The following is a 27,822-nucleotide window of genomic DNA, read 5'->3' on the forward strand; positions in this document are numbered from 1 at the left end:
GCCCGCACTGCGAGGCCGAGAGTAACGAACTATGGTCTAAGCAAGGGGCCCGTTAGGTGTTTCCGCTGCCAAGAGATGGGACATATTGCTGCGAACTGTCCGGTCACTACTGAACCCATGCAATGCGACGTCACAGACTCTAAAAACCGCATGTCTATGGTGGCACGGGTAGTGAGTGTGAATGCCGGTCAAAAAGATGTGGAAAAACATTTGTGTGATTTACAGTAACTGTTGATGGCAAAAATGTGGTGGCATTGTTAGACTCGGGAAGTGTGGTGACTCTGGTGAAGGCCAGTCTGGTGTCAGCCCCGACTGGACCATCAGACAAATTTTCTGTAACGTGTGTGCATGGAGACACCTGTTCGTACCTCACCGCGGTCATATGCATTACTACTTCCTATGGGTCTGTGCAACATAAAGTGGGACTCGTCCCGGCGTTATTGCATGATGTTATCTTGGGCCGGGATTTTCCCCACTTCTGGCAATTGTGGGAGAATCAGTTGATGCCCTCGGGTAATAGTGTACATGATTCTTCTCCCAGGGCGCGTGTGGGTCCCGAACCCCTGGAAGAGGTCTCCCCGGAAGACTCGGGGGAAGAGTCTGCTGGAAATGACCTACAGTTCCCGTTTTCAGTCATGGCGGGTGATACGGAGGAGACCGGGGAAGAGGAGGAGGCCGACAGCCGTCCACCTCCCCGTTTGCCGGATTTAGAAGTTCAGAAAGATGACTTCCAAAGCGAGCAAATAAAGGATCCTACCCTTTCTCAGGCTAGGACAAATGTAAAAGTGATAAATGGGGTACCCGTAGAACCTGGCTCTAGGCTGGCATATCCTTACATGGTTCTGGAGAATGATTTACTCTATCAGATAGAGAAAAAGGGGGAAGATACGGTGCAACTATTAGTCGTGCCAAAACCATACCGGCGGCAGGTGTTGGACCTGGCCCACGGACATGTGATGGGAGGTCACTTGGGAGTCCAGAAAACCACCGAAAGGATATTACACTGTTTTGTTTGGCCAGGCATGCATCACGATATTCGTGTATATTGTGAGTCTTGTCCTGACTGCCAAGCCTCTGCACCTAAGCCCCGGTTCTGTAGCCCTTTGGTACCCCTACCTATTATTGAAGTCCCGTTTGAGAGGATTGGGATGGATTTAGTTGGGCCTCTTCCACGGTCTGCACGTGGACACCAACATATCCTGGTCATCTTGGATTATGCCACCCGTTACCCGGAGGCCATCTCTTTGCGTAACACGGCCACCAAGACGATTGCCAAGGAACTGGTGCATGTGTTTAGTCGGGTCGGTATACCAAAACAGATACTCACCGACCAGGGGACCCCCTTTATGTCCAGGATAATGAAGGAGCTCTGCCGATTGTTACAAATCGAACCGTTACGCACATCCGTGTATCACCCTCAAACAGACGGGTTGGTTGAACGGTTCAATAAAACTCTGAAGCAGATGCTGAGAAAGGTGATAGACAAGGATGGGAAGAACTGGGACTATTTACTTCCGTATTTTCTTTTTTCCATCAGGGAAGTACCCCAGTCTTCCACGGGATTCTCGCCTTTCGAGTTATTGTACGCCCGACGTCCTCGCGGACTGTTAGACGTTGCAAAAGAAACCTGGGAGGGTCAGGTCACTCCGTTTAAAACAGTGATAGATCACGTCACACAAATGCAGGACCGTATTGCGGCTGTTATGCCTATCGTCAAAGAACACATGGTACAGGCTCAAGGAGCCCAAAAAAGAATCTATGATAGGGGCGCCAAGATCCGTACATTTGCACCCGGAGATAGGGTGTTGATCCTGGTCCCCACGGTGGACAGTAACTTCCTGGCAAAGTGGCAGGGCCCCTTTGAGATCAAGGAAAGAGTTGGTGAAGTAAACTACAAAGTATACCAGGCAGGTAAACGGAAACCTGAACAGATTTATCATGTAAATCTGATAAAGCCCTGGAAGGATCGGTCTGCCTTATCAGCGGAGCTGGCCCGCCCTGTCTGCCCACATACCGTGCCGGAGGTACGAGTTGCAGAGACTCTCTCGGAGCGGCAAAAGACTGAGGTCAGGCAGTTTCTACTTCACAACCAAAAGTTTTTCTCAGAAAAACCCGGGCAGACTATGCTAATGAAACATGACATCGTAACGGAACCTGGTGTCACAGTTCACGTAAAGCCCTACCGAATTCCGGAAGCGCGCCGTGAAGCCGTTTCCCGAGAAGTGAAGGCAATGTTAGAGTTGGAAGTCATTGAGGAATCGCACAGTGCGTGGTCCAGCCCGATTGTGCTAATTCCTAAACCGGACGGCACCATCCGGTTCTGCAATGACTTCAGGAAACTGAATGCGGTCTCAAAATTTGATGCCTATCCTATGCCCCGGGTCGACGAGTTAATAGATCGGTTAGGAAAAGCCCGGTATATTACGACCCTAGATCTAACAAAGGGGTATTGGCAGATCCCTCTGGCTGAGGCGGCCAGAGAAAAGACGGCATTTGCTACGCCGGAAGGTTTATTTCAGTATGTGTATACGCCGTTTGGACTGCACGGGGCACCGGCGACCTTCCAGAGACTGATGGATCGAGTCTTGAGGCCACATAGGCGGTACGCTTTGGCCTATTTGGATGACATTGTCATTTACAGCTTGGACTGGGAGACTCATCTCCAGAAAGTACAAGCTGTGATTGACGACCTGTGGGAGGCAGGTCTAACCGCGAACCCCAAGAAATGTCACATCGGGCTAGAAGAAGCTCGGTATTTGGGGTATGTAATTGGGAGGGGTGTTGTTAAACCCCAGGTTGATAAGATTCAGGCGGTTCAGGACTGGCCACAACCTGTCAACAAGAAGCAGGTGCAAGCCTTCCTGGGGATCGCCGGTTATTATCGTCGGTTCATACCCAATTTTGCAGCCATCGCTACCCCCCTGACGGATCTTACAAAAGGGAAAGACTCCGTCATGATTAAATGGAGTTTAGTGGCTGAAGAAGCCTTCCATAGCCTAAAACGGGCACTTTGCTCTCAGCCCGTACTGGTGACTCCGGACTTCCGCAGTGAGTTTGTGGTACAAACGGATGCCTCTGATACCGGTATCGGGGCCGTACTCTCACAAGTGAGGGACGGAGTGGAAAACCCAGTCCTCTATCTCAGCAGGAAGCTGAATAAACACGAGCAAAGGTATGCAGTCGTAGAAAAAGAGTGCCTCGCCATTAAGTGGGCTCTAGAGGCCCTCAAATATTACCTGGTGGGCCGAAAGTTCAGGCTGATCACTGACCATGCCCCTCTCAAGTGGATGCACTTGAACAAGGAACGGAATAGCCGGGTGACCCGGTGGTTCCTTGCCCTGCAGGCCTACACTTTTACGGTGGAGCACCGCCCAGGGGTACAGATGGGAAATGCAGATGCCCTGTCCCGAGTGCACTGTTTGGCGGGTGTCATTGCTCAACCGGAGTGGTCTGAGCAGAGGGGGGATATGTGAGAATCATGTGGGAATAGTGGATGAGGGCAGGTATATCTCGCCCAGATTCCTTTCCTATGTGGCCTAGTCTGGTCAGTATCGCACCTGCTTGCTAATGAATAATGGGAGGTGGATATAAAAGGATGCAAGGTGGTTGTGTGAGTGTCTCAGCCTGGGAACACAGAGAGCCTGTCTGTGTGAGAGACACACGTGAGTGGAAGCAGTGCCCACTGCAACTGTGGTTTGGCTGGACGGGAGAAGCCCGCCAGTTGGTAGTTAGGTTGTCCATTGTTTAGTTAGTGCCAGACAGGCAAGGATTTGTTTTATGTTTTATTTCCTTTTGCATTGCTTTCACCGTTAATAAACCTGACCCAGGGTCAGTTACACCCAAATCCCAGCTCTGCGCCTGAGTTTCATGCTGAATGCACGTGACCTTTGACCCCAGCAAAGGCGATCCCGGAGTGTTTTATCACAATACGCATTGTAGTCTGTTTTGTGCATTTTTCGGACACTCTGTTATAGTCTGTGACATATAGATCTAGTGTGTTTTTATCCTCCCTTTGTCTTGTGGTAGCTTTTATTTTATATTAAAAGTTATGTTTTATGGTTTTTCTCTTTTGGGGTTACATTATACTACATGAGGGGTTGCATCATACCCTATTGGGGGGCTACAATATATTCTATGGTAGCTGCATTATACTATATGAGGGGGCTGCATTATACTATATGAGGGGGATGCATTATACCGTATAAGGGAGCTGCATTATATTCTACGAGGTGGCTGCATTATACTATATGAGGGGGATGCATTATACCGTATAAGGGAGCTGCATTATATTCTATGAGGGGGCTGCATTATACTGTATGAGGGGGGCAGCATTATACCCTATGAGGGGGCATTATACCCTATGAGTGGGCTGCATTATACTATGAGGGAGGCTGCATTATACCTTATGAGGGGCTGCATTATATCCTCTGAGTGGGCTGCATTATACCCTATGAGGGGGCTACATTATATTCTGTGGGGTGCTGCATTATACTCTGAGGGGGCTACATTATACCCTATGAGAGGGGCTGCATTATACCTTAAAGTTGATTGCATTATATTCTGTGGGGGTTGCATCATACCCTATGAGGGGGCTGCATTATATTCTATGAGGGGGCTACATTATATTCTATGGGGGGCTGCGTTATACCTTAAGAGGGGGTTGCATTATACTCTGAGGGGGCTACATTATATTCTGTGGGGGCTGCATTATACACTATGAGGGGGCTACATTATATTCTGTGAAGGGGCTGCATTATATTCTATGAGGGGCTACATTATATTCTAAGAGGGGGTTGCATTATATTCTGTGGGGGCTACATTATACTATATGAGGGGAGCTGCATTATACCCTATGAGGGGGCTATATTATATTCTATGGGGGTCTGCATACCTTATGAGGGGGTTGAATTATACTCTGAGGGGGCTACATTATATTCTGTGGGGGAATGCATTATATCCTGAGGGGGCTACATTATATTCTGTGAGGGGGACTACATTATATGAGGGCTGCATTATATCCTGTGAGTGTGCTACCTCAACCCCTGCTATATCATTAAGCCATGTACTACCTTATATTACACCCTGATATTAGCTTGTTTTACTGCAAGCACAATTGGTGGTCTTGTATTTATTTCTATGTAGCTACATAGTGGGCCAAAAGAATAATTCTCTCTGGTGGGCCTAAGGAGCTCCAGTCCGACGCTGGATGGGGAATATTCCACTATCTTGCTATTTGGCATGAGGGATGGACCTCACAAATGTAGAAGTGAGAGAACTCCCAAATATATGATACAGGGCCACTTGAGGGCCCTTCCCAAACTCAGGTTTCACGGCACCTGTTGCCCCTCTGAAAATGTGAAGTGAGGGCCGCATAATGACATTGCGGTGGACATGGTGTTGGTGCTGGGCGAAGCCCAATATTCAAATGGGCATGTTTGAAATGGCATTTGTCATGATCCATGCGGGATCAGGACAGATAAAAGAACAGGTAACCTTTTTTTTCTCAAGCTGTGCTTAGAGATGTTTTTGCCCCCGGTGGCCATTTGGATTATTGCACTGTGGTGTCGTTTGTTCTAAGTTCGCCCCCGGTGGTGGTGAGCGTCATTGCACTCTGTTTCTTTAGTTAAGTGCACATTTATAATGCAGGTGTGATTGCTGGCTCTGCTATAAAAGAGTCACAGGTGTTGCAATCAGCGTTGGTGATAGTATTCATTCCAACCATCCCTGGTGGAGGAAGGAGCTGGAGAGAGCAGGGGCCAGTGCCTGCGCCACCCAGCTCCCTAGCAAGGGATAGGTGTAGGGTGTGCTAGGGCGACAGGTATCCTGAGCGGCACCCGATGCGGAACCGGCATAGGGAACGTTAGGAGCGTTAGGGACACTGACTCGGGAGTGCAGGAGGTCTCCACGTCCCCTTTCCCTATCGCAGGGCCCACTGTTGTAACTGTTGTCCCTCCCCCTTGTCTTGTTTACAGTTACCGGCCTGCGGGCCGTGTCACACAGGACAGCTTCACGTGCTGCGTCGTGTTGTTTCAGTTACCGGCCTGCGGGTCGTGTCACGCAGGATGGGTCCACGTGACAGCATTGTAAAGGTACGGGGAATATGTAATCCACTACCTTTCTATTTGGCATGAGGGAGGGTCCTCCCAAATGTAGCAGTGAGAGCCCTCACAAGTGTTAAAGGAAAAAATAAAGCCAAAACTCTACATGTGAACATAAGGTAAAGGGGAGATATATATTTTTTTTATTTTGCATTACATAAAAGTAATTATGAAGAAAAAAATGTTTCTTAGCATTTTTACCTTAAAAAAAAGAGTTTTGGTTTGGTAGGTCTTCTTATAAATCCGTAAAACCGGCGCAATAGTCAGGCAACATTATTCCCAGATACCATATATGAGTCAGAAAGACATGCAGGCATCTTCTCCATGCTATTTCCATTTAGTTTTAGCACTTCCCCATCCATTTCAGCTTTTTTCTCAGGTCCTCAGACCTGTTTGTTGGGTCCAGAAGAAAAATATTCGGCTTTCCCATTGACTTGCGTTGGATTCGTTATTTGGTAGGAATACTCGATTAGAAATTATTTGGACCGATTTTCCCTATTGTGAATATTTCACTATTCGATCGTCACTAATGGTAAGCTCCAACCACTCCCTCTTATATAGGAAAAGGACTTTTGAGATCATGATAAATCAAGAATAAATGTATTGTTGGGGCAGTAAGGCCTGTTTCACACTTCATTTTTTTTTTTTTGGTTTACGCTGTCTGGGGTGGACGGACAATGAAACTTTTTTGTCTGCGTTAAAATAGCAGATAGCAACGAATCCGTCGCTGTCCGCCATGCGTTATAATGGACGCCTATGGGCGACGGATCTGTTGCCACCCGTTAATTGACGGAATCCGCCAACGGATCCGCCTTTTTATAATGAGCATGCCCGGAAGAATTTCGTTTCATTATATTTGTCTCTTCCTCTCTCTCTCCCTCCCTCCTTTCCCAGAGTCACGTTACTTTAAATTTCATGCACTGGCTGCTAAAGTGGATCCGTCAAAAAACGGATCCGGTGGCATCCGTTTGTTGCAAAACGGAAACAGATCCGTTTTTTCACACTCTGGCGGATTTTGACTGACGTAAAAAAACTGAAGTGTGAAACAGGCTTAAGAGATTAAAACGTTTGTGTTTTTTTGTGGAGGGGGGGACTTAATTAAAGACATGTGAATATACACCCACGTAGAAATTCTATTGGATTCAGGAGACAAAAAAAGAAACATTGAGGATTGTGTAGGAGAGGATTTCCACTACAGATGGTGAGCCCTGACATCATCTTGGTTAAGATGAGGACCACACCTTTCTTGGTTTTACTAATGACACCGCAGTAGAAATAGTTAGGGAAGCTTTGTTCTAGGCATTGTAAAAATACACACAAAATATAAAACCTAGTTGTAAATGCATTGGGTGACACACCATGTTTAGTGCATCCAGTAATTACACTCCAGTGGTGCTTGTTGACCCTTGTACCTATACTTTGTGTGGCACGCCCAATGGACTGTAAACCACATTTGTATTGCATCTGATAGCAAACAAGGATGAGCCATGAAGACAGGAGTTGAACACTAGTTATCTTATCTGGGAACTGTATGTTGATACATTTCCAACTTTTCCAGTGCCAGAGCACTGGAAAAATGACAATAAAGCATGCTTCAGAGGATCGTCCCCCCTGTAAAGTTGGCAAAATGCAACTATATTCCTTGTAGTTCGTGATGTATGATTTGTAACTTTTCTTTAAATTTTAAGGAATGGGTCATTGAGTAAAATTGTCCCAAAATTGGTGAGAATTTGAGGATATAAAATATATGGAGAATTAAAATAAAAGAACAAATACAATTTGTACCAAAACTGTTCTTTGTGGTGTCTGTTTTATTTTGTTTTCATCACTTTGTTTGGGTGGAAAGTTGTGACAACCAATCATCACAATGCAATCATGGTGCACATCCATTTTTTAAAAGATTTTTATACTGTAGTATTGCTGTATATAGCAGAAATCATGATACCTGGACGTACTATACAGTAGGAAAGGGGACATACTCTCAATCTTCTTCCCCAATACCTGTAGTAGGTTCAGAGTTGCATGTGGCAAATGCTAATCCTATGACCTTTTCCACTGCTCCCTGATGCAGCTCTCCCCCAGCACTGTAATGACAGGAGGTGACAGGAGTTATAAGCATGGTCAAGTAAGACACATCAGCTCTCAAAAGATCATGCTGAAAATGTCTGTTTTCACCTTCTCTGTGAACATTTGCTTCCCCCGCTTCCCTCCGATGCAGCCTTCTTACGATTTGCCAGTGTCATAGAGGGGGAAAGTAAACACCCCCATAGGAAAATCTGTTAATGCCCCTTTAAATAAAGGGTAAATTTGCATTTAATCAGCTCTTCAGCTCCTTTTTAGTGATAATTGAAATAAAAAATGTTGTGAATGTTCTCCCATACCTTCTCATTCCACCTCTCTTTGTTTGTGCATCCTATTGTCTGTCCTGGGACCCCCGCTCTTCTTCGTCTATACTTTTCCCATGACTCACAGTACTACCTGTATGCTAATGACACTCAAATCTACCACTCTGTCCCAGATGTCACCTCTCTACTATCCAGAATCCAACAGTGTCTATAAGCCATATCCTCCTTCTTTTCATCACGTTTTCTAAAACTCAATGTGGACAAAACCAAACTCAAAATCTTTCCTCCATCTCAATCAGATCTCTGTAATCAAGGGTGTTTTAAAAATAATAATGCATTTGGGCAGCAAATCATCAAGATGCGCTGCTGGCAGCTCCCTTTGCAATTGCCAACCACTGACGTCTGTAACGGGCAGAGTGGTGGAACCACTGTGCCAAAGCCCAAGTAAGACCTGGAGGGGCATGACTAGGACCCTCACTCAATCCGACCACGGACACGCAGCAGCTAATGACACCGCAGTCCGTGGAGAGACAAGGGAGTTAATCCAGGTGCTACTCCAGGACTGACGATGGGTAATTGGCGGCTGACCCCTAGGAGTGGATAGCTGGAATGGCCCGGGGAAATGTCCAACAGATGCAGACAGGCAGAGAAGATGACAGAAACCGCAGGTGCAGACAGGACAGTCTAACGGACAGATGAGCACTGACGGGTGCAGCTGGCTCGGCTGCCGTTGGGGTAAGCACTGGCGGGTGCAGCTGGATCTGCTGCCGTTGAGGTGAGCACTGGCGGGTGCAGCTGGCTCTGCTGCCGTTGAGGTGAGCACTGGTGTGTGCAGCAGACTCGGATACAAGTACAGAGACCTGAGAACCGACAAGCGTGTTAGGAACAAACTCACAACATTGCACAGGCATCTCCATGCTGGAAGAGGCGGTTCAAATAGAAAGAGACCTCCAGCCATTGGCCGGAGACACTTTAGAGGAACGCGCGCGGCCCCATAAGAGGAAGGGTGCGTGCGCGCTCTAAGCACAGAGCTTGGAGACCGGCTAGGAGTGCGTGCACCACGGGCAGCAGCAGACCTGGAAGGTGCAGGAATGGATCCTTGGCGGTAAGTACGCTGATGTCTCAGCAGGGAGAGAGGGATTGCAGGCAGAGATGCGGGTGCTACAAAGTCCCAGATGTAACCGATGGGAGACAAGAACAGAAACTGTGCAGGCCATGGTATCACATTTAGGCCATACAGGCTGCGCACAGTAGCACAAACAAAATGTTGACTGATGTTGTGTTAAAAAAAAGGCTCCTGGGACATTTGCTCTCATGAAGGCCTCTTCGTTATGTTTCTGACATGGTCTCCACACCAATCTTGGGTTATCATTACATCCAAGACAAAAGGAGGACTCAACTCCGGCGAGAACTGAAGACCTCTAATCCAGCCTCCATTGGTGTCTTGCTCCGCCCCATGATAGCCTTTGAGAGCGATGGCGTGCGGTCAATCGCACGCCTTTAGCTGGATGGTTGACTCATAGCTCAGTTATGTAATGCCTTCTGATGGTTTGTGTATACCCTGTTTAACACCTTGGTCTTGTTATGTGATATCTAGTTTCAATTGCAGGACAGAATGGGTCACTACACTCCATTCTTCTAATCTAATGAAACCACATAGGCATGTCACAAAACAATACAATGATTTACATCAAAACATATTCATGTGTTTGAATGACCCAAAGTCCAGACCTTAATCCCATTGTGAATCTGTGGCAAGACTTGAAAATTGCCTTTCACAGACACTCCCTATCCAATCTCACAGAGCTGTCACATGACTGTTGTCTGATATCCCGGGGCTAGGGGCTCCATCCCTATCCCAAAAGCTAGAGGTACCCTAGTGTTGTGAGTTCATTCTCGGGTTCCCCTTCTGAACTCCCTCTGGTGGTGTCGGGAGGTGATGCGGCTGGTTTGATCAGTGGAGATCTGCCACCTGAGGATGGGGATGATGATTGGATCTCGGGATTCTCAGATTGGATTTAAGACAGCTGACGCCCTATTCAGTTGCTGGTGATTCCTTCTGGCTTGTCAGCTCTTGGTTTTCTGCTCTGTTCCAGTCATCTAAATCTAAGTTTTTCCGCTAATGTTCACACTTGATTTTGTTGGTCTATTCAGTTTTTTGTGTGGTCTGCCAGCCCCGGCTGGGGGCTGAGCTGAATTTTCACTCTTATTTATCAGTATTTTGCCAGTTGGCTTTTTGTCCCTTACTAGTTCGGTCTCTTTTTGCTCTGTCTCAGAATATTCCAGAGTGCTGATATAGTGGGAGAAGTCTAGTGACTTCAGGGTTAAGTTTGCTATCAGAAATGTTGGACATTATTTTTGTAGGGTTTTTTGCAGGTTGCAGACAGTGACTTGCCTTTCCTTTCCTGTCTAGTTTGGGCCCCATCATTTGTTCAGCCTATTTTCCTGCCTGTATTTGTGCCTTCATCTTGTTTCACCGTCAATACATGTGTGGGGGCTATCTATTCCTTTGGGGTCTGCTCTGGGGCAGTTAGTTTTTCCTTTTCTTGCTTTAGGCTTATGTAGTCCTCCGGCCGTGATGAGGCGTCTAGGAACATCGTAGGCACGCTCCACGGCTACTGCTAGTTGTGTGGTAAGATCAGGGATCTGCAATCTGCATAGTTACCAACCACTCTGGTTTTCTGTGGCTTAGCTTGTTTTGCCTTTTTCTCCTCGGTGACCCATTCATAACAGAATCACCAGTCATACCGCAGATTCTAGGGTACTCAAAAGCAGGAAAGAATTGTAAAAAAAAAAAAAAAAGTGCCAGAATTTTTTTTATGTATATTTTTCCCTCTTTTTCTCTGGGGCCGTAGTTTTCTCTGGAGTTTTTTTTTTTTTCTTAATGGAGATTAAGCATTTGTCTGATCGTGTGGAGCAGCTCACTGCTGAAGTGCGGGGAATTTCCGCCTATCTCGCTCATTCACATGCTGCTGAACCAAAGATCCCTACTCCTGATGTTTTTTGGGGATCAGTCTAAATTTTTGAATTTTAAGAATAATTGTAAATTATTTCTTGCCTTGAAGCCTAATTCATCGGGGAGCTCTACGCAGCAGGTTAAAATTGTAATCTCCTTGCTGCGCGGCGATCCCAAGAATTGGGCGTTTTCTTTGACACCTGAAGATCCTATTCTGACTAATGTGGATGCATTTTTTCAAGCCTTGGGGTTGTATGATGAACCTAATGCTATTGATCAAGCTGAGAAAGCCCTATTGGCATTGAACACAGGGTCAGGATTTTGCAGAGTTATACTGTCAAAAATTCCAAAAGTGGGCGGTCCTTACTACATGGAATGATAGTGCCTTGGCAGCTCTCTTTCGGAAGGGTTTGTCAGAAACCGTAAAATATACTATGGTGGGATTTCCTGTTCCCTCTGGTCTTGACGATTCTATGTCATTAGCCATTCAAATTGATCGGCGTTTACGTGAACGCAAAACTACTCGAGAGGCGCTGCCACCTTTTGGACAAATGTCTGAACCTATGCAATGTGATAGAGTTTTGTCTAGGGCGCAACGTCAGGAGTTTAGAAGGTGTAATAAGCTGTGTTTTTTCTGTGGAGACGCCTCTCATACTATTTCTGTCTGTCCAAAACGAGAGAAACGTTTTGCACACACATTTGCTGTGGGTGGTGTACAACCTAAGTTTCTTTTGGCAATTATTCTGATCTGCTCCTTATCCACATTTTCCACGAAGGCTTTTGTGGATTCAGGAGCAGCATTGAATCTGATGGATTTGGACTTTGCTAAACGTTGTGGTTTTTTCTTGACGCTTCTGCGGACGCCTATTTCTTTGAGGGGTATTGATGCTACTCCTTTGGCGGAGAATAAACCTCAGTTTTGGACCCAGGTGACGATGCGGGTTGCCCCAGACCACCAAGAAAATTGTAAATTTCTGGTGCTGCATAATTTGCCTGATACTATTGTTCTGGGTTTTCCTTGGTTGCAAACTCATAATCCAGTTTTGGATTGAAAATCTGGGTCTGTGGTGAGTTGGGGTTGTCAGTGTGTTCTTAGGGTCGCTCCTGTTTTTTCCACCTCTCCTCAGTCTCATGATATTCCTGATTATCTAGCCGATTTTTCTTATGTATTTCGTGAGAGCAAGTCTGCGTCTTTGACTCCTCATAGGAGTTATGACTGTGCAATTGAGTTGATGCCTGGGTGTAAATTTCCCAAGGGTTGGCTTTTCAACTTATCAGTACCCGAACATGATGCTATGCGATTTTATATTAAGGAGTCATTGGAGAAGGGTCATATTAGACCATCCTCGTCACCTTTAGGTGCTGGGTTTTTTTTTTGTGGCCAAGAAAGATGGTTCATTAAGACCGTGTATTGATTATCGTTCCCTTAACAAGATGACGGTTAAATATCAGTACCCGTTACCTCTGATGTCTGATTTATTCTCCAGAGTTAAGAGTGCCTGCTGGTTTACTAAGCTTGACCTCAGGGGGGCGTATAATCTTATTCGCATCAAGCACGGGGATGAATGGAAGATGGCGTTTAATACTCCGGAGGGACATTTTGAGTACCTGGTGATGCCTTTTGGGCTCACTAATGCCCCTTCTGTCTTCCAGTCCATTATGAACGATATTTTCCGTGACTTTGTGGATAAGTTTTTCATCATCTATCTGGATGATATTTTGATCTTTTCTAGTGATTGGGATTCTCATGTGGAACACGTCCGGACTGTGTTCCGGATTTTGAGGGAGAATTCCCTGTTTGTTAAGGGATCGAAATGCGTCTTTGGTGTACAGAGGATTTCATTTTTGGGATTTATCTTGTCTCCCATCGACTATTGAAATGGACCCGGCCAAGGTACAGGCCATTTATGATTGGGTTCAGCCTACTTCTTTAAAGGCCCTCCAGAAGTTTTTGAGTTTTGCTAATTTCTATCGTAAATTTATAGGTAATTTTTCTGGTATTGTCAAACCACTGACTGATCTGACCAAGAAGGGCGCTGATGTGCTGAACTGGTCTCCTGAGGCTATCTCAGCATTTCAGGAGCTTAAGCAGAGATTTACTTCAGCTCCAGTTTTACGGCAACCTGATGTCTCACTTCCATTTCAGGTGGAGGTAGATGCTTCTGAGATTGGTGCAGGAGCTGTTTTGTCCCAAAAAGACCCTGTGACTTCTAAGATGAATCCCTGTGCCTTTTTTTCTCGAAAGTTCTCCCCATCTGAATGCAACTATGACGTGGGGAATCGGGAATTGTTGGCCATGAAGTGGGCATTTGAGGAGTGGAGACATTGGTTGGAGGGAGCTAGACATCAAGTTGTGGTCTTCACCGATCACAAGAATTTGATTTATTTGGAGTCGGCCAAACGCTTGAATCCTAGACAGGCTAGATGGGCCTTGTTTTTCACGCGTTTTAATTTTGTGGTCTCTTTTCTTCCGGGCACTAAGAATGTTAAGGCAGACGCCCTTTCTAGGAGTTTCTTTGCCGATTCTCTTAGTGTGACTGAGCCTACTACTATCCTAGGTGAGGGGGTAGTTCTTTCTGCCATTTCGCCCGATTTGAGACGCGCCTTGGAGGAATTTCAGGAGGATAAACCTGAGCGTTGCCCTATGGGAAAATTGTATGTTCCTGACCAGTGGAGAAAGAGAGTGATGTCTGAAATTCATTGCTCCGCATTGGCTGGTCATCCAGGTATTTTTGGTACCAGAGATTTGGTGAGTCGGTCCATTTGGTGGCCTGCCTTATCTCGTGACGTCAGGAATTTTGTACAGTCCTGTGGGACTTGTTCTCGGTCTAAACCCTGTTCTCGTTCTAGTGGGTTGCTGATGCCCTTGCCGGTGCCCAAGAGGCCATGGACCCATATCTCAATGGATTTTATTTCTGATCTTCCTGTCTCTCAGAGAATGACTGTTATCTGGGTGATTTGTGATAGATTTTCGAAGATGGTCCATCTTGTACCACTCCCAAAGTTGCCATCTTCCGCTGAGTTGGTGCCCTTGTTTTTACAACAGGTGGTTCGGTTATATGGGATTCCTGAGAACATTGTGTCCGACAGAGGAGTCCAGTTTGTTCCAGATTCTGGAAAGCCTTTTGTTCCAATCTGGGAATTCAGTTATCCTTCTCCGCGCTTCATCCCCAGACGAATGGACAGACTGAGCGAACAAACCAGACCTTGGAGTCTTATTTGAGATGTTTTATATCTGCTGATCAGGATGATTGGGTCTCATTTTTGCCCTTGGCCGAATTCGCACTGAACAATAGAGCTATCTCTGCCACTTTGATGTCACCCTTTTTCTGTAATTTTGGGTTTCATCCTCGATTCTCTTCAGGGCAAGTGGAATCTTCGTCCTGCCCAGGTGTGGACACTGTGGTTGAGAGAATGCAGGAGATATGGGACCAAGTGGTGGATAAGTTGTCACTCTCTCAGGAAAAGGCCCAGCGATTTTCCAACCGGCATAGGACCATTGGTCCCCGGTTTAAAGTGGGTGATATGGTTTGGTTATTGTCTAAGAATATTCCTATGAAGGTTGCATCTCCTAAATTTAAGCCAAGATTTATTGGTCCTTATAAGATTTTGGAAATTCTTAATTCTGTTTCATTTCGATTGGCTCTTCCAGTTACTTTCAAGATCCATAACGTATTTCACAAATCTCTGTTGAAGAGGTTTGTTGAGCCAGTGGTTCCTATGGCAGCACCTCCTGACCCTGTGTTGGTCGAAGGCAATGGAATATGAGGTAGAGAAAATATTGGATTCTCGTTTGGTTAGACGGAGACTCCAGTATTTGGTCAAATGGAAGGGTTTTGGTCAGGAGGATAATTCTTGGGTCTCTGCCTCTGATATTCATGCCAATAGATTGGTTCATGCTTTTCACCGGGCCCATCCTGATCGGCCTGGTGGCGTGGATGAGGGTTCGGTGACGCCTCCTCAAGGGGGGGTTACTGTTGTGAGTTCATTCTCGGGTTCCCCTTCTGAACTCCCTCTGGTGGTGTCGGGAGGTGATGCGGCTGGTTTGATCAGTGGAGATCTGCCACCTGAGGATGGGGATGATGATTGGATCTTGGGATTCTCAGATTGGATTTAAGACAGCCGACGCCCTATTCAGTTGCTGGTGATTCCTTCTGGCTTGTCAGCTCTTGGTTTTCAGCTCTGTTCCAGTCATCTAAAGCTAAGTTTTTCTGCTAATAGTCACACTTGATTTTGTTGGTCTATTCAGTTTTTTTGTGTGGTCTGCCAGCCCCGGCTGGGGGCTGAGCTGAATTTCCACTCTTATTTATCAGTATTTTGCCAATTGGCTTTTTGTCCCTCACTAGTTCGGTCTCTTTTTGCTCTGTCTCAGAATATTCCAGAGTGCTGATATAGTGGGAGAAGTCTAGTGACTTCAGGGTTAATTTTGCTATCAGAAGTGTTGGACATTATTTTTGTAGGGTTTTTTGCTGGTTGCAGTGACTTGCCTTTCCTGTCTAGTTAGTTTGGGCCCCATCATTTGCTCAGCCTATTTTCCTGCCTGTGTTTGTGCCTTCATCTTGTTTCACCGTCAATACATGTGTGGGGCTATCTATTCCTTTGGGGTCTGCCCTGGAGCAGTTAGTTTTCCCTTTTCTTGCTTTAGGCTTAGGTAGTCCTCCGGCCTTGACGAGGCGTCTAGGAACATCGTAGGCACGCTCCACGGCTACTGCTAGTTGTGTGGTAAGATCAGGGATCTGCATTCTGCATAGTTACCAACTTCTCTGGTTTTCTGTGGCTTAGCTTGTTTTTTTTTTTTTTTTTCTCCTCGGTGACCCATTCATAACACCCTAGCTAACCCTGCTCCCCAGATTACTGCTAATGGTGAAGATGCCGGGGCCACATACCTTGCTGAGCTCCTGAATCAACTCATCTGTCCCCTCTCCCATCCAGAATAGTGGGGAGTAGTTGTATATAAGAAAACACAAACCAGACTAACAAGGGAAGACGTACAGGGATAAATGAATATACCAATCGTACAAATATGCACTCAAAAAACAAAGAGCGGAACACTGGGAAGTAAAAGGAAGGAACAACCAAATAGTAGAAAATGAGGATATACACAAAGACAAATCACCAAATACTCAAAAAACTTATTTACTTTATAAACTTTGAGGAACCTTCAGCTTAAAGACAACCACACCAAATCACAGGTCTGGACCCACCAAATGTCTCCGATCAGCCACACTCTTATATTTGAACTCCATTAAATTTATTTTTATATTTATTTTACTCATTTATATAGCACCATTAATTCCACAGCACTTTACAGACATTATTGGCACTGTCTCCGATGGGGCTCACAATCTAAATTCCCTATCAGTATGTCTTTGGAATGTGGGAGGAAACCCACACAAACACGGGGAGAACATACAAACTCCTGTAGATGTTGTCCTTGGCGGGAATTGACCCCAGCAATGCAAGGATGGAGGGTAACAACTTTTTTTATGCTGGTTAGAGACGTGCAGCTCCATCTCATAGCTGCTCCTGACCTGCTCGTTTTCTCTCTCTATAAAAACTGGCCAGACCTTCTCATCCCTGCCTGTGAAAGTTTACTTCCTGGCTTGCTGGAGGGAGTTTGTATTTGCTACTGGAGATTGTTGTGTGCTGTTTTTGGGTGTATGCTTTCTCCATTATCCTGTTCCCTTTTAGTTTGTACATTCCTACCCTTCCCTATATTCCTCTCTACCCTTGGTGTTTTTGTATGTAACTTGCTTTTTGTTATCCCTGAATGTCTTACATGTTTATACACTAACTTATCTATTTCAAGCCTCCTATGGGAGGGGGCAGCTTAGAACATTAACAGGAGCATAATAAGATCAGACTCAGGCCTCTCTGCCTTCAATCCTGGGTCCAGCACTATGTTCCTGCTGCTGTCCCGGTCTCCCTTGTTTGGTTGCGGCAGTGACGTCACGTGGATAGCACTACAGCCAGTCAGCGAAGTCAGCAGCTTGTTGTGTCTATATTGGCCGAGCCACTGATTGGTTGCAGCGCTATGGAGGCTGCATCACCACTACAGCCAAAATAACAAAGGTTGGGGGGGGGGCAGCGTTGGAGACAGTGCTGGACCCAAGGAAGGGGAGGAAAACTTTGTTTTTGACTGGTATCAGAGCCTGCAAGGAGAAACGTTTTGAAAGGGTACAATCATTCCTACCTCACTCTGCAGCCAGCCCCAGATGGCACAAGTCTGAGGATATCTATGGAAGGCAAACAGAGCAATATTTTTAATGAAACCCAATAAAAAAAACACTTTTTAGATAAAAAATAAATAAATTTAAATAAAAAAGTTAAAAATGTGGACAATCCCTTTAATTGGCCATGAAGGTTGCCGAATGTCCCATGCTAGCGTTATACTGCATTTGTCCTAAAGAAGGAGGCCGCCTCCAGAATGTCAGTACAGCGGCTCCTGCACACAGGGAGCCTGGAAATGCGGTAACGCAGCGTCTCTGGCTCTTGTTCCCGGCAGCAGCTTCTATACAGAAGTAACGCAGACACACGTCACTCTGCCGCAATCACCACGCGCCCTATGCAATATGACCGCGGTTACTGACGTCATCACCGTGCGCCAGGGAACCGTGCAGCGCGCATGCGCATTTGCTTCACCAGAGTTGGGCTCGTCCATGCTTGTGCGCGGTGGAGTGTAGCGGCAGCCGAGCAGTGTGCGCTACAGACAGGGTCTGCCGACTGCTCCACGGACCGACGAGCGACGGTGACCGACTGCGGGTAATCATAGTTCAGGGTTTCTCGGCTCCTCTGAGATCTCTCCATGCAGAAGTCGCAGCTTCACTTCTGCTACTTCTGTCTGGATACACTGCTGCTTTTCATGGCGGTAACGGTCTATCAGTGGATATTACTTTCCCACAGCGGAGAATCCACGTCCTGCCTAGAATCCGCTGCAGACAATCGCTGTACAGTGCAACTAACGCTCTGCAAAATCCCCTCCTGTGTGAACTAGCCTTAGGGTACCGTTACACCTAGCGACTCACCAGCGATCCCGACCAGCGATGTGACGCGGTCAGGATCGCTGGTGAATCGCTAGGTGGTCGCTAGTGAGCTGCCACTCAGGCAGATCTCACCAGCGACATCGCTGGGGACGGGGGTCGCTACTTACCTGTCAGACGCGGCGATCCTGCGTCCTCCTGCCCGGCTCCACGCGTCGCTCATCATCACAGCAGGAAGCGCCCGACGAGGAATGGTCCAGCAGCTTCTGGTTCAATCAGCGATATCCAGCGGGGGAGCCGGTCGGAGATAAGTATCAGACACAGCGATGTCGCTATAACGTCACAAAATCGGTGACTTTACAGCGATATTGCTAGCGATATCGCAGTGTGTAGCGGGGGCTTTACACTGCTCTCTGGGTGCTACAGGCCACCTCAGGAGTTTGATAAACTTCTCACGTTTTTTTCCAATACTGATCCTTTTTATCTACAATTCTGAATATTGGTCTTATAGGGCAGACGATACAAAAGTGCAGGATGAGGCTGCGATCACCTGCACCTGGGGCTTCCATCACAAATGCAGGCAATATACTGCACAGCTTATAATCCGTGGGGGGTACATCATGTGACTGATCAGCCACTACTGGTAAAGGAGTCGGTGGCCAACTTTGGGAGATTTTTTCTTTTTAACTTAAATGCCCGTGTTTGGAGATGATATTCATTTGTGTACTTAGATTTCATTACAAGTTTGTCATTACCCCAGTTGCCACAGCAGCGGGGCAATCGAGAAAATCGAAGGCATAGTGCCAGAATTAATGCATCAAATGTGATGTGCTACTTCTGGGGCGGCTGCAAACTTGTATTTCTATGCTGGGAAGGGCCCAAAATCCGTGGCTCTTCCCAGCCTGTATCAGGTGTCTGCTTTACCTTTGCTGGTTATCAAAAATAGGAGGGGTCCCCACATCATTTTTCATTCATTTAATAGGTTAATACATGTATGGTAAACTACACATGCATGGCACTGATTATATAACTCACAATTATGTATCTGTCTCTGCACATCTAACATATGTAATTTCTACTCTGCAGTGTATTCCGTTATGTGTCACACTTATGTGGGACGTATTGTCTTTTGTGCTGCCGGAAAAAAACGGACAAGTATGCAGCCCTATTGATTATAATGGGTGTGACTGTGTACTTGTGAAGAATGATATCACACGTACCGGAAACAAGGACATGTGAAGAGGGCATTATAGTAGGCTTAGTGATGGGTTCTTAGTTAACTCATTCTGCACTCAACAATAGCCTGTGTCACACGTAGAGACTTAATAAGGCAAAATCATTCATGAAGCCCAATTGCAGTAGGGACAATTGCCAACTGGCAGAGGGGGATCTCTTTATTTTTATTTATTTATTTATTTTTTTTTATTCTATAAATGTAAACAACATATTGAAAATAAGTGTTGCTGTGATGTACACCGTATTATCTCAAGATATATATATATGTTTTTTGGGATTTTTGCCTTTTTAATTTCAGTTTTTCTTTTCATTTTCTTGCTTTTGTTGCTGAAATAGGACAATGGGAAGAAAGAAGCAGAAGAAAACTGCTATTGCTAGAAGAGAACTTGTATTCGATGAGGAGAAGAGAAGGTAAGTGGTGACTTAGGCCTGTTTCACACTTCAGTTTTTTGTGTCAGTTAAAATCCGTCAAAAAGGCGGAAAGCGGATCCGTTCCTAACGGATGCCACCGGATCCGTTTTTTTAACGGATCCGCCGAATGAAGAATTTTAAAGGAACCGCTGCCCGGGAAGGAGAGAGAGAGAATTGTTTTTTCTCTGTCCGCCAGAAATGATTTCAGGGTTAAATTTCCTCCTGACTTCATTCCTCCGGGCATGCGCTGTATAAAAATGCGGATCTTGCAGTACAAAAAACGGTACATGGTCCGTCCAGGCATCTCGGCGGACGCAAAAAAAATTGACGGATCTGCAAAAAAACGGATCCAACGGATGGCCATCCGTCAAGATCCGCCAGTAATGCAAGTCAATGGGGAAAAAAACGGATCCGCCCCAAAAAATGGCAGATCCATTTTTGTGCAAAAACGGCGGATTTTGACTGATGGTCAAAAACAGAAGTGTGAAACAGGCCTTAGGGATGATACAGGAAGTAAAAGCACGCGTTTTGCTGAATCACATTGAACCTGTCAGCAGAGTTTACCCCTGAAATCTATCAGCGCAGTATCATCCTCCTAAAAAGACTTCCATTTATTCCCTTATTATGGCAAAGTGTCGAGAATTTTTGAAAAATGTCTCACTGCAAGCCCAAGGCAAAGAGTGCTCACACACATGAGATTTTGAGCACTTGCAGGAGTAGGTCATGGGTTTTCTTGGACATAGATAACACCTATTTTGATTTTGGCTTTCTTAGTACAGATTTTGCTTGACTGCCCCTTGATGAGGTGCTTCTCCTGTGACTGTTTTTTTTTTTTTGGGCAAAATCGTTGGAATGCATTTCTATATTACGGGCATGATCAGAAACCTTTCTACAAGGCTGATACTGGGCTAGGGATTATTTGCATCCAAAACCCACACGACCACTGCAGGCAGTGTCTTGCCTCGATGCCATGTGCTTTACCTGCCAGCATGACCTTTAAGGCCAATGATTGGCTGCAATAGTCACGTGAACAATAGATGTGATGTCATCGCTGCAGGGAATTGACCAGGTAATTAATGATCTTTTTCTTATTTAAAAAGCTCAGACAAGCCCTTTAAAGTGATCTATCCACTCGGTAAAGGCATTTTGGCACATGATGATTTTTTTCGAATCCACAGCAAACGATCATTGGTTGGAAGAATCATTAGAAATGATCTAGTGGACATTTTCATCAGGAAGATCCTAGCTAGCAATGAAAATGAGGAATTCCTGGTCCGGAGAGGACTTTTATCATTGTCTAGTTGCAGCTATGTACTTCATGACAGCACTAATACCAGATTAATGCACGTTTTTCTATATTGTTCTTTATTACTTTATGTAAAATTAGGCTAAGTTCACATCTCAAAAAAACAATGCAGAATGCCTTGATGATTTTTTTTTTTTTTTTGCAAAGTGACAGAATTGTTTAAAGGATTCATTATAGTCAGTGGTGTCCCGACGGGCTGTTGTTGTCCATCATGTAATTCATCTGTCACTGCATTGAACTCCATTTTTCTGCTTCTATAATGGAGCTTATCTTATAGGGTTATAAGGCTCTCAGATGGGGAGATGTCAACCTGGCCGATGTAGTAGGACAGTGAACTAGTTCAATATTAGTATGATTACTATTATTTTAACTGTGAAGATTAACTTGTTGTTGTCATGAAAGCTTGTCTGATCATTTCTAGTAACTTTCATAAATACCAATTTTTTTATGTTTTTTTTTTTTTTTTTTTTAGAGAATATTTGACTGGATTTCACAAACGCAAACTGCAAAGGAGAAAATCTGCGGTGGAAGAGATCAAGCGCAAAATTAAAGATGAGCAGAAGAGGCTGAAAGCTGAGGTACAAAGGACATAAACTCAGCACTGCCATAAGTTCATCATTTCCAAGAAGGCAGTTCAGAGCTGTCCTATAATAGGAATGACAAAATGATCTGTCTGCTTGGGATAGGGGCAAGGAAATGCACAAATCTTGGCCATGCTAGAGAATTACAGTATTTTTCGGATTATAAGACGCACCCGAAATTTTGAGGAGAAAAATAGGAAAAAACTTTTTTTTTAATAAAATGGTGGTGCTTATAATCTATGCATCTTATTGCTTACCGGGGGGTGGTGGCTTCGGTGAAGTGGGGTCCCAAGGTCGGTGCTGGAGGAGGCAAGAGTGGAGCGTTGCTGCAGGCCACAGGCTGGGATGAGGGGGTGTTCCGATGTGCGGCACGCCGCTGCGGGTGTCCGATGCTGCGCGGGGCTCTGCCGAGGTTTTGTGAAAGGCCAGAGCCCTCGGCAGTTTCATGGTTTCCTCCTGTGCGGTGGACTCCGGGAAATTGGCCGCCGAGGGGCGGCGCATGCGCAGATGGAAATCTTGGCACCAAGATCTTGGGAGATGAGATTTCAGTGCATTATAAGACGCACCCCTCGTTTTCTTCTCAAATTTGTGGGAAAAAATTAGTCTTGTAATCCGAAAAATACTGTAAGTCTTTTCCAGGCCAAGGCTAATTTTCATCCAGTACCATTCCGTGCCAAATCCTATCAGTTGGTTTGACTGATCATCAAATGATCCTGTATGATACTTGTCAAATGCGACTAGCTTCTTTTTCTGCTTTTCTTAAATGTTAATTTCCTGTTTCGCCTCAAAGAATTTTTGTGTGGGTGAAGCATTAATTAAAGTGGCTTTCTAGGCCAGGGTTAATTAACGTCCGACACTGTGGTATGCCGAATCCAAACAGTGTGTAGGTTACAAAGTTTTGGAGTTCTGCTTCAATTGTTGGTTTGAGCACTCACCTTCATTTGCAGTTTGCATACTTGCGGTCACATTGTGAGAAGTCGAAAAACAAGCTAGTGAACAGGTGACCATCAGTATGCCTATCACAAACAAGGGCTTATACAACGCCTGCACGTTCAAGCAAGCAGAGCAGAAACCTAACAGTGTATAAGTCTCACATTATCGGGATTCGGCTTCAGCGTGCTGCAATGCCAGAAGAAAATTAGCCCTGACCCAGAAAGCCCCTTTAATTGTTGCATCGTTCACACATACACAAATTCTTTCAGATAAGAATGTTATTTGCATGTTTCTTGAGCCAAGGGTTGTGGAAGACTGATTTTAACGTGTATGATTTCATTGTGTCTGCAGAATTAATCTTTCCTCTATAAGCTACGGTACACTTCACAAAATGCAAATCATCCAGCATCTCATCATCCATCTGAACGGGGGAGAGAGACTTTCTAGTCATGTACTTGCTGCAGGTTTATCAAAGGGGTTATTCCACTCCAACATTTATCAAATATCCACAGTCTGAAAATGGGTGCCCCATCAAACCCTAAAAATGGGGTGCCGGCTACCTTGTGTGAATCAAGCAGCCGTGCACATATTTGACCACCTCTGCATTTACTTCTGTGGGAACCATAGCTCACCTGTGTGAACACAGCTACAGACAGTACATGGAGTGGTGGTCACGCCTTAGTGCTACCTGCCTATTTATGATGGAGTGGAATTCCCAAGGTCCATGCTCCACCATCATATATTTATAACTTATCGTGTAGAAATGTGATAAATGGTGTTGGTTGGAATACCCTTTTAAAATCACCTGCCGTCTATACTTAGAGGACATTGGGTAAATCTGGGATTATTCAGTGTCTGTGCCATGTTCCCCAGAAGCTTTGTGATTTGCTAGTGAATATAGGGGAAGCTATAATGTGGCTCGTCTTTCCTCCAGGAATGCTGGGATAGGTCAGCACTGAAGCCTACAGAAGTGTGAATGAACTGGAAAAAATGTGTTATCTGAGTGCTTGTAATTCCTCCCAGGTTTTGACCAGTTTTCTATTTTTCTCCCGGTAGAGACATAAAGAATACCTAAAGATGCTAAAGGAGAGAGAAGAAGCTTTAGGTAAGAAGCCAGCCAAATACAAGTATTGATAATGCCAGTGAGTAAGAGGCCCACCTGTTCATATAGTCTGGAGTGTATTATATGAGATCCTGTCAGTCTAGGTATGTCCAATATTACAGGGAATCTCAGCATGATTAACCCTCCTAAACCGTCTATATGGGCATGTAGGTCTGAGGAAGCTGAATAACATGACACCCTGATATCTGTGATCTGACGTCTTATTCCAGAGAAATCCACGTTTTTCTCAGATGTAAATGAGCTGTTCAGGACTATGGACCGGATAAAGATCTCCCTAAGAATCTGCTTCCATTGGATCTGCCTCCAGAGATTATTGTAAATCTCACAGCTCTGCTGTATTATTATTATACATTTAAATAGCGCCATTTATTCCATGGCGCTTTACATGTGAAAAGGGGAAATGTAGACAAGTACAATAAACATGTGCAAGACAAGGGACACACAAGTACAGAAGGAGAGGGGACCCTGCCCGCGAGGGCTCACAGTCTACAGGGATGGGTGAGGATACACTAGGAGAGGGTAGAGCGGGTTGTGCGGTGGTTCAGTAGACCAAGGATCATTGCAGGCTGTAGTCTTGTCGGAACAGGTGGGTCTTCAGGTTCTTCTTGAAGGTTTCCGTTGTTGGTGAGAGTCTGATGTGTTGCGGCAGAGAGTTCCAGATTATGGGGGAAGCAACCCTGTTTGCCTGTGAGATGGAAGCTGAGAGGAACCTGCAGATTTCAGGTATAATCACACACAGCTCTGCAGTGAGAGCAGGGAGCGGCCATTACACTTCACACTTGTAGAGGCATATTCTCAGGAGATCAGTGTCCGGCCTGTAGCCTAGAACAGCTCATTTATTTATAAGAAAAAACTTTTGATTTCTCTGGATGGAATAAGGCATCAGATTGGAGGTATCATGTTATTCAGCTTCCTATGACCTACAGGCCCGTTTAGACGGCTAACGCGCGGTTGATCCCACTGACAGATTCCCTTTAATGGGGTTGGTCACTTCTATATGTGTTCATAATATTAGAAAAAACCCACCAATATATATTTTCAATAGAAAAGACTGCTCCTTTCTCAGTTTATACACTGATCATTAAAAAAAGAGGCTGGCTTAGCTACTGCACTGAGCAGCCAGGCACTCTGATTACTGAGGCAGAAGCTAGAAATTGGGGCACCTTTGAAAGAACATTTAAGTTCTTCTTAATCATATTACTTATTTTTATAACACCATTGATTCCATGGTGTGCGCATGAGAAGAGGTTATATACAAGATACAAATATAAAATACAGAGAGCAAATGAACAATAACAGAGGAGCGCTGACCCTGCCCTTGTGGGCTTACATTCTACATATTATGAACACATCTTCCCGGTGTGTTGCTCACTCAGCGAGGCGTGCCCGGAGCGACTACAGTCACCGTTCACCATACTATGAGTACATTTGTAATCGCTCTCTGGTATTTTGATTGACAGCTCGCTCTGTGGTGTGAGTGTGCAGAGCGACCTGTCAAAGTGTGTAGCGACTGTAATTTCCCCCCCCGTGCATTCACTCATGACTGCGATCCAGTGGCTCCCGGGAGGCTGCAAGTTCATTTTCTCTCACTAGCTGTACTTTCTGTGCGCCAGTTCTTTTGAGGGTATGTGTACACGATGCGGATTTCCTGCGGTTTTTGTGCGGATTTCACCTGCGTTTTTACACCTGCGGATTCCTATAATGGAAGAGGGGTAAAAACGCTGCGGAATCCGCACAAAGAATTGACATGCTGCAGATTCAGAACTGCAGCAAATCTGCGCAGATTTTTCCGCAGCATGTGCATAGCGGTTTTTGTTTTACATTGAATATAATGGTACTGTACACCGCAGGAGAATCTGCTGTGGATCCGCAGGGCCAAATCCGCTGCGGATCCGCAGCAGAATCCGCAACGTGTGCACACACCCTTTCTCGTTGACAATTCACCAAACTATAATCTGCTGCAAGGTCGTCTTTTATTCTGAAACACACGTTGCAGTGATCCCCGTTGCCAGTAGTTGTTCGAGAAATTTACTTCAGTGATTTAGCAGCGATATTTTGACCCTCCCTCAACGTCCGCTGAAGAGAATAATTTTTTGACTAACTAAGAAGAGCAGGTATCTCTGTAACTGGTGCGTTTCACAATAAAAGACAGCACTGTCACATCTAGCAACAGATTATAGTGTGCAGTGAATTCTTCAACTAGTTGGCCGTGGGACTTCACTCCCAATTCTACTTAGACCTCCAAACTGAGGTTTCAGTGCATGACAACTGCTGCCAATATTGCTGGCCTGTTTAGACCGGCTGATAGTCGGGAACGTGCATTTGTAGGAACTCTTACTCCACAAATATTAACTTGTCTACATGGGCCATAAGGCTTCAGCGATGTAGAGACCCTTTTAGCAATCTGTCATAAACAATAAAACTCAAAAAAAAAAAAAATCAGGTGGCAGTAGAACCGTGGAACATACAATAAGCAAGTTTGCAATTAACGTGGGTTTTCTATTACGGTTCTCCTGGCTAATTCCTATTTTATAACATGGCAATCACTCTTAGGGCCCCGTCACACACAGCGACGCACCAGCCATCCCGACAATGATATGACCTTGTCAGGATCCCTGGGGTGTCGCTACATGATCGATGGTGAGCTGCCAAACAGGCAGCTTCACCAGCAATCAGCACCAGCGACACGCGGGTAACAAGCGACGCTCGTCGCTTAGTTTACCCACTGTGTACCTTAGTTAGCGCGCTGGTGCAGGGAGCTGGTAACCAAGGTACACATCGGGTTTCTAAGCGCTGCGTGCCGCTTAGAAACCCGATGTGTACCATAGTTACCAGCGCCAGCTTGCTGGTCTCCCGCCTGCCACATGCAGCGATGCGTGCTGGCCAGCGGGAGACCAGCAATCAAAAAAATGTCCTGGCCATTCCAGAACGATCAGCGATACCCGGCAGGGGGGCCGGTCGCTGGTAAGTGTCACACACAGCGATCTCGCTAGTGAGATCGCTGTGTGTGACGGGGGACTTTACACTGCTTAAACTTGTTTATAATAAAAACCTCTTTATCACCTCTCTGTATGATGGGTAATAACATGCTGAACAGTGGCGGTCCCACCACCGCGATCCACACTGTTTTGCAGACTGTAGAATTTATATCCTTGTTACAAAATGATGTGGCAGGTGGACATCCGACTACTGCTCCATTCAATCAGTATGGGGTAACTGGAAAAAGCCAAGTGCAGGGTCGTAGGGAATGTATGGTGTTGCTGTCGGGCATGTGCACTGTTCTCGATTCTGACAAGTTCCCCAATGTGCTGGTCTCAGCGGTTGGCCCCTCCACCGATCAACACGTTATTGCCTATTATCCTGTGACTTTGGATAGATGAATTATTTTCACCCAGCAAACCCTTTAAAAACACCGCCTAGTTTGAGCCCTAAAATCTTTCTACGTAATAACTTTTTTTTTTTTTTTTCATAGAGGAAGCAGATGAAATCGAGCGACTGGTTACGTCTAAAACGGAGTCCATTGTTTTTGATCACCCCAACCACACTGTAACTGTTACAACCATCAGTGACTTGGATCTTTCTGGAGTGGGTCTCCTGCCTCCTGGAGTCATAGAGGTATGATTATGAGAGGTTCTTCCCATTCCAATGCATTTCACTTTGACCTTATGAACATGAATTAGTCTTGATTTGTGTCAGCGAAGTTTAAATGACCCTCCACATTTTAGCACTATGTCATTTTAGGTGTAAAACAATGTGTTGGTTAGCTTCCGAACACATCCGTGTTACATGTAAAGGCTGTGGCACATTTGGGGGCTGTTTTTGCTGAAATCAGAATACATGCATTGCAGAGAAT

General features: G+C 45.4%; 2 protein-coding genes across 3 annotated transcripts in view; one reads left to right on the plus strand and one right to left on the minus strand.

Moving 5' to 3' along the window:
* Window positions 1–17,910, minus strand: part of LOC141052291 (arf-GAP with dual PH domain-containing protein 1-like) — a 75,590-nt gene extending 57,680 nt beyond the window's left edge. The window contains exons 1-2 of one of the 2 annotated variants that reach the window (XM_073549489.1): window positions 17,593–17,910; window positions 8,044–8,182 (exon numbers count right to left, since the gene is read on the minus strand). The gene's annotated coding sequence lies outside the window, so the exon portion shown is untranslated. Of the gene's footprint in view, window positions 1–8,043; window positions 8,183–17,592 lie in introns of those variants that run through there. The other variant, XM_073549490.1, reaches the window with a different exon arrangement.
* A 56-nt stretch (window positions 17,911–17,966) lies between these two features.
* NOL12 (nucleolar protein 12) overlaps window positions 17,967–27,822 on the plus strand; it is a 37,604-nt gene continuing 27,748 nt past the window's right edge. Inside the window, exons 1-5 of the mRNA XM_073549492.1 lie at window positions 17,967–18,161; window positions 19,952–20,026; window positions 21,805–21,910; window positions 23,903–23,951; window positions 27,442–27,584. Coding sequence (XP_073405593.1) covers window positions 18,025–18,161; window positions 19,952–20,026; window positions 21,805–21,910; window positions 23,903–23,951; window positions 27,442–27,584 — 510 coding nt within the window. The 5' untranslated portion in view covers window positions 17,967–18,024. The remainder of the gene's footprint in view (window positions 18,162–19,951; window positions 20,027–21,804; window positions 21,911–23,902; window positions 23,952–27,441; window positions 27,585–27,822) is intronic.

The sequence above is a fragment of the Dendrobates tinctorius genome, unplaced genomic scaffold (genome assembly GCF_039654945.1).
Source record: "Dendrobates tinctorius isolate UK_male_01 unplaced genomic scaffold, ASM3965494v1 ptg000159l, whole genome shotgun sequence".
In the NCBI taxonomy this organism is placed as follows: Eukaryota; Metazoa; Chordata; class Amphibia; order Anura; family Dendrobatidae; genus Dendrobates; species Dendrobates tinctorius.